The following is a 6,000-nucleotide window of genomic DNA, read 5'->3' on the forward strand; positions in this document are numbered from 1 at the left end:
GCAGCAAATATCCAAGTACAGATCTTACAACACCTCTCTCTCTTTCTCAAGCACACATTGTAAAGTTATGTTTGGACCGGCTGTGTGATACTTATAATAAGTTTATCAGTGGACTTCCTGTCTGAACCCACAGCGGTCCCTCTGCAAATACGCTGCCACAAAATGTAAAAGGTAAATGCCAAGAAATAACAGCAGCACAGTGAGACTGAGGTAATAAGGACATGAGACACTGTAGTTAACAATTTTCTTTCCTTTCAATCAAGCTCTTACATAACTTGCTTTCTTGTCATTGAGTTACAGCAATTGTTGTATAGTGAGTCCCTGCACAGTACTGTCGTACTGTAATAAATAATAATATAAATATAAATAAATAAATAAGTATGGTATATTAATAATAAAACCACAGAACTGGATGGGAGCTGCTGTAATATAAATATAAAACGATAGAAGCAGCAGAGATTAATTTAGCTCTAATGATGTCAAACTCAGGGGTTCAGGTTTTTTTTCTTACCTGACAACTTCATTTTTCCTGTACAGTCCTTCCAGGTAACGCTTACGTGCATAGAAGTTATGAATATACTTCCTCACAAAGAAGCCTCTCCATCTGCGCTGGATCTGTGAGGCACGAAAGCAGGACAACATGGCTTATGTGCTAGTGTGAACTGCACCAGGTCATAATTTTGTTATGTGACCACCGTATTATTATGTCACAGGGACCAAATATTTTACTTTTCACTGTATTTTCATCATTCAAACAAATATTTTTTCTGTTACTTTATTAAACTTGCATAAATGATACATAACTAAACCAGTATGCTACATGTAAATGGCTGACGGCAGTTGAAGTGATCAAAATCCCACATGCAGCTTTCCTTTAGTAATGAAGAGATAGTTGAAGGTGGGACAGACAGCTGTCACAACTCTGTACGTTCAACTGTATCAGTCCACATTGATTGTGGAGGCTGCAGATTAGAAGCCACACACACCCCCACATATCAGTGGACCATTTTAAAGCGAGGGGGCGGATGTCCTTCAGACTAATTAGAAGATTAAAACTATGGCAGGTAAAAGAATAATCACACTATGAGGAGAAATAGAATGAGTGGAGGATGGGAAAACAACAAAGAACAAAATGAGAATTAGCATTGATCTGCCAGTCAATAGATAATTTTAAATAAAGTAATTGCCGCCTCACGAGTTCTTGCTGACCTTTGTTGACTAGTGAAATCGAAGCTGTTTGAATCTAATACAAATCTGAGGTGCAGCATGTAAACACTGGTTTCTATTATGGCCCTAATACATTATCCTCTGTTAGCAACCGAGCCATAATAAAGACAACAGGAGGGTAGAAGGAAAACAATCAACCTGATTGTCACAAGGGGATTCTGGGATGATTGTTTCTCTCTCTTTGCCTCTCTCTCTTTACTTATGTGCTGATTATCTAGCCTAGCTTATGTTCCATACACATTTATCTAGTTTTGGTTCACTTTGTTGATATTCTGTGTAGCACTAACAGTCCTACTAGAACTTCAACAGGTGGCATAATGAAAAAAATAGGGTTCCGGTTCAGCAACTACATTTAATTACGCTACCCTGTTATTAGTTTTTAAGTTGGACCGGTATGGGAAACAGTTTCACATGTCCGTTTAGAAGCAGTGGGTCGTGCACAGTAGAGCACTGACCAACTTCACTTCTGAGGCCAAAGCCTCTGTCTAGAACAGTAGTGTAGTTCCCTAATGTCAGGGGTTAAAATGGCATAGGACAGAACAAACAGTCATTGGTCTTTGTGGTATTTTGCCCCAGCAATATATCCATTTCATTATTATATTTTTCAATCAACATTAAAAATAATATAGTATTGGTTCCTAATGAAAACAGCTTTCCCCACCGCTAACTTCAGGAGGTTGTGATTGGCTCCACACAGATACAGCATACAGTAGGACAATCACTAGTGTTTGCTTGTTTGTAACCATAATTTATACTAAGTAGTAAGTAGTAATTAAACATGAATGTCAACATCTTACCAAATGATTAGAATGAAATTTAAACTAAATATGGTTCTGCTTCCAGGCCACTAATACTGGGACCTTTTATTCACAGCACACGCTGAGAAACAGAGGGTCCCCCCACCACGACACTCCATTTGCTAAAACAAGACACTGTGGTGATATTTACCCTGACCGCCATCTCCTCGTAGAAATTCATCTTCATGATAAAATATGCTGCCTGTGAACACAAAGGAAAAGATGGCGTTACATCTTGTCTCCCGACCCTCTGATCTGTCCACAGCAGGCGTCAAAGATAAAGAGCTCTTTATACATAATACATTGCACAGAGGCAGCAAAGACGGGGCCACTGTAAGAGGAAGGGAGGTGGAAACGGGGCAGAAACGGAAAGACGGTGAAATAAAATGGGAGACAAGAGGAACAAGAGAAAAAGTCAGCGGCATGGAGAGAGAGACAGAGAGAGAAAGTGGTTAGTGGGACTTTGTACCTGGGGGAGGACAGTGCTCTCTTAATACACCAATGCAGGCAAGGGCCAAGAAAATCTATGGTAGTCAAGCAGTGAGCTAATGGAGATGTATGACGGCCAAACACTCTCCTCTGGATTTCATAATCAATGACAGCACAGCCAGAGAGACTAACAAAAGGCCAGAGCATATTCAGCGGCGCCGCACGCGAAACGTCCCGCTCGACCACTGGGGGCACATTTCAGGAGCAAACTGGAGAAGCGTTCATGAAAGGAATTCATATCTCAACCTTTTTGTTTTATTAACAACAAGGAAGAGAGGCAGGAAGACAAAGACATGAAAGGAGGTTGTAAATTCAGCTTGATGTTTTGAGATGAGGCTCTGTGCGCATCAAATCACACATGATAAGGTCTGCAAGTGTGAGAGAGGAGCCGGCAGACAGGAGGGAAAGGAGGGAATCTCTGAGGACTAATTCAAAATAGTGCATTGTGGCAATTTTGAGTGATTTGAATTAGTGCTCGTCTGTTTCCAAATGAGACCAAACAGCCTCTTTTTAGCCCATATGTGTGTTGTGACACATCCTTCATCGTTTATTTCAACCCCCCACCCCCCAGCCCCCATTTCTTGAACGCCTCCCAAACGGCGGCTGGCAGTTATGCTTTAGCAAACAGTCAATTTATAGGCATGATAAATAGCTTGTTGTGATACGTTTACAAAACTCAATCCAGGGGAAAATTATACGTGAGAGCTCTGGGTATTGGATCCGGTATCAACAATCTGTTCAATTAAGAAGCAGTTGGAGGCAATATGCCGAAAACGGGGACTTGTTTTACTAAAGCACACACATACACACTCCTCGACTCTACTCTGTTCCCCTCCACATTCTTTCTATACGCATCCCAAGAGTTGCAATATAGATGGAATTCCTTATCGTACTGCATCGTATTTCCTAAGTGCTAATTTCCCAATATGTAATGAGTGAATTATATTTCTTAAGGTCAGACACAGGGACTTAGCAAAATAGCAATTGAATTCTAATGCATGCTATCATAACATAATCAATATATCTACAGCTCTTTCAGGCGCAGGCTTACCTTCACCATTTGTCTGAAACGTGCCCTTGCTGTGAAGCCCCGCCATATCTTCTGTATAATGATTGCCTTCTTGTGCAGATAGCTGTAATAAAGTCATATTGGGGAGAATTGGAAGGAAAGGATTTATTAGTGGAAATGAGTTACACGTATAATAGTACACTTAAATTGTGCAGTTCTTTATTTGAGAATTTCTTAGTTTGTAAATGAAGTATAAAACACCTAAATGCTTAAATGTCACAATATCACTTAAAATCACTACTGCTGTATGAAATCTATAATCATTCTATTTTATCTGTTATGTATTTCAAAATATAAAGACCTTTAATTAAACTATCATGGAAACACACGCTCACACAAAAACACACACACAAAACGTTTGTTCTCCTCCAGGCTTTTAGATCATGCGAGGAGTCTTTCACCCCCTTTAGTCCGTGCCACACATTTGTATTCATCTTCAAACATACTCTAAATGCAAGTCCACTGCGATTCTCCACCTCCAATGAGGCCATCAATTTCCAAAAGGCCATTTATATGCCCAGAAAATCAATGCTTATAGTGGGGATAGCACAACCCCAGAGTTGCACTTAGGCAGCTAAAATTGTTGCTAATTATCCACTTAACACATTGATCAATTAACTAAAGTAATCTGAATTAACCTACTGTCTGGAAGTTTGTCTGCTGACCCTGCAGAATGGCGCTGGGGTCACAGTACAGGAACAGGCACAGAGGTAGAGACGTTCATTTGTGTGTGTGAAAGGAGCACAGAGTGCAAGCCACATTTATTCCTCCAGGCCATTTGCAAAGCTCTAGAAGTGGGATAATTATGGGAGTGAGCTAGTATCAGGGTTTTCCTTGAAATTAACTCTTAAGAGTCCGGCCTGAGTGTTTTTCAACCCCTGAAGGAAAAAAAAAGCCAACTTCAAATTGGTGTATAAAATATTAAGGCCTGCGTTGTGTTTTTGCCTGTGGCAGTAGAAGGAGTACCACAAGTCTCTGTCTGTGGTTTACAGATTCAAATGAGGCCAAGACACACACACACACACGCACACACACACACACACACACACACACACACACACACACACACACACACACACACACACACACACCCCATACCTGAGGTAAGCTCGCACCTTGCAGCCTCGGAACCAGCTCTGGATCTGGGTGGCGGCCTGATGCTCCCTCCGTCTGTTCTCCTCCGCTTGGCTGAAATACAGTGTTTTACATCTACTCGCATTTAGCACGAATAACTCTAGTACTACAGCACCTGCTACTGTACCAGCGCTACCACCGGTGGACTTTGCACGTCATTAGTTGCGTTACTTCGTTACTGCAATGATATTACAGCTGACGTCATCAGATATTAATATTTAGTGTGACGATTACGCAACGGTTAACGCGCTACGATCTATAAAAACGTTAGCCGGTGTCGCTTGTTAGCTAGCTAGCAAACATTACGGCGGCTTTGCTTAGCGCGTCGTTAACGCTACGCATTTGACTCAACCGTTGGCAGCAGCCTCGACCCGGTTTACGTCAACGACACATGCCTGTTTCTGTTGAAATATTCCCTTTGAAATTCTTCAAGTGCACTTTGTATTACGTGCAGCTCCGTCATGTTGTTTTTCCGCGTCGGTTTACATGTTGTCATGACAACAGCGCCGGTTCCCAGGTTTCCTGAGACAAGTTCTCGTCCAGGAAAAACGACTTATTCTATTAGTTAAATAAGTGTTTGCGCCCCAGAATTGGTTTATTCAGGAGCAGTTACGTTTGTTAATATGTATAAGCATGTGTGCAACGTTTTATTATTATTACTGTATTCACTTTTAACTTAATTAATGAATTAGAAATACTTAAAAACTAAAACGGAGCCTCATAATTACTACAATAAAACGTGCACATAACAAAAGTATTTATTTTATTGTTTCATTATTATAAACAATCAAACAATCCCTTTTCTGTGTTGTAAATAATATAGAAATAATAAAAATATAAAGTACTGTAAATGAGATGGGACTTTTTAAAACTCTGTCTGCTCTCTGGATGCAGATTGTGGATCTCTGTATTGATCTGCCAGGTCCCTCACTTCTCGCTTCCGTTCATTTATTTCCCTCCTTTCCTGACGTTATCACCCTTCATCATACAGTTATCAGTTTATTCCCCTCCTCGCTCCCTGACGTCGTTGCTCCTCCACTCCTCTTCAACCACGCTCACCCGTCATCTCAGTGTGTGTGTGTGCGTGTGTGTGTGTGTGAGTGCATTTTTTGATCTGTACTGAGAAAGAGATCTGTCTGGCCAACGGTCATAGGAAGAGACTGTCTGTGTTATAGATTACTCCTTAGAGACAGGAAAATGACAAACAACAAATGTGTGTGTGTGTGTGTGTGTGTGTGTGTGTGTGTGTGTGCGTGTGTGTGTGTGTGTGTGTGACTCCAGCCT

The 6,000-nt window shown here is 41.0% G+C and overlaps 1 protein-coding gene across 6 annotated transcripts in view; it reads right to left on the reverse strand.

Annotated features, from left to right (window-relative positions):
* spata17 (spermatogenesis associated 17) overlaps positions 1–5,268 on the reverse strand; it is a 29,247-nt gene extending 23,979 nt beyond the window's left edge. For all 6 annotated transcript variants that reach the window (XM_029144881.3, XM_029144880.3, XM_041070075.2 and 3 more), the window contains exons 1-5: positions 5,112–5,268; positions 4,681–4,770; positions 3,565–3,646; positions 2,176–2,226; positions 512–615 (exon numbers count right to left, since the gene is read on the reverse strand). In XM_029144881.3, the coding sequence (XP_029000714.1) occupies positions 512–615; positions 2,176–2,226; positions 3,565–3,646; positions 4,681–4,770; positions 5,112–5,212 (428 nt within the window). In that variant the 5' untranslated portion in view covers positions 5,213–5,268. The remainder of the gene's footprint in view (positions 1–511; positions 616–2,175; positions 2,227–3,564; positions 3,647–4,680; positions 4,771–5,111) is intronic.
* Positions 5,269–6,000: the final 732 nt, after the last annotated feature.

Source organism: Betta splendens, chromosome 3 (assembly GCF_900634795.4).
Source record: "Betta splendens chromosome 3, fBetSpl5.4, whole genome shotgun sequence".
Taxonomy (NCBI): Eukaryota; Metazoa; Chordata; class Actinopteri; order Anabantiformes; family Osphronemidae; genus Betta; species Betta splendens.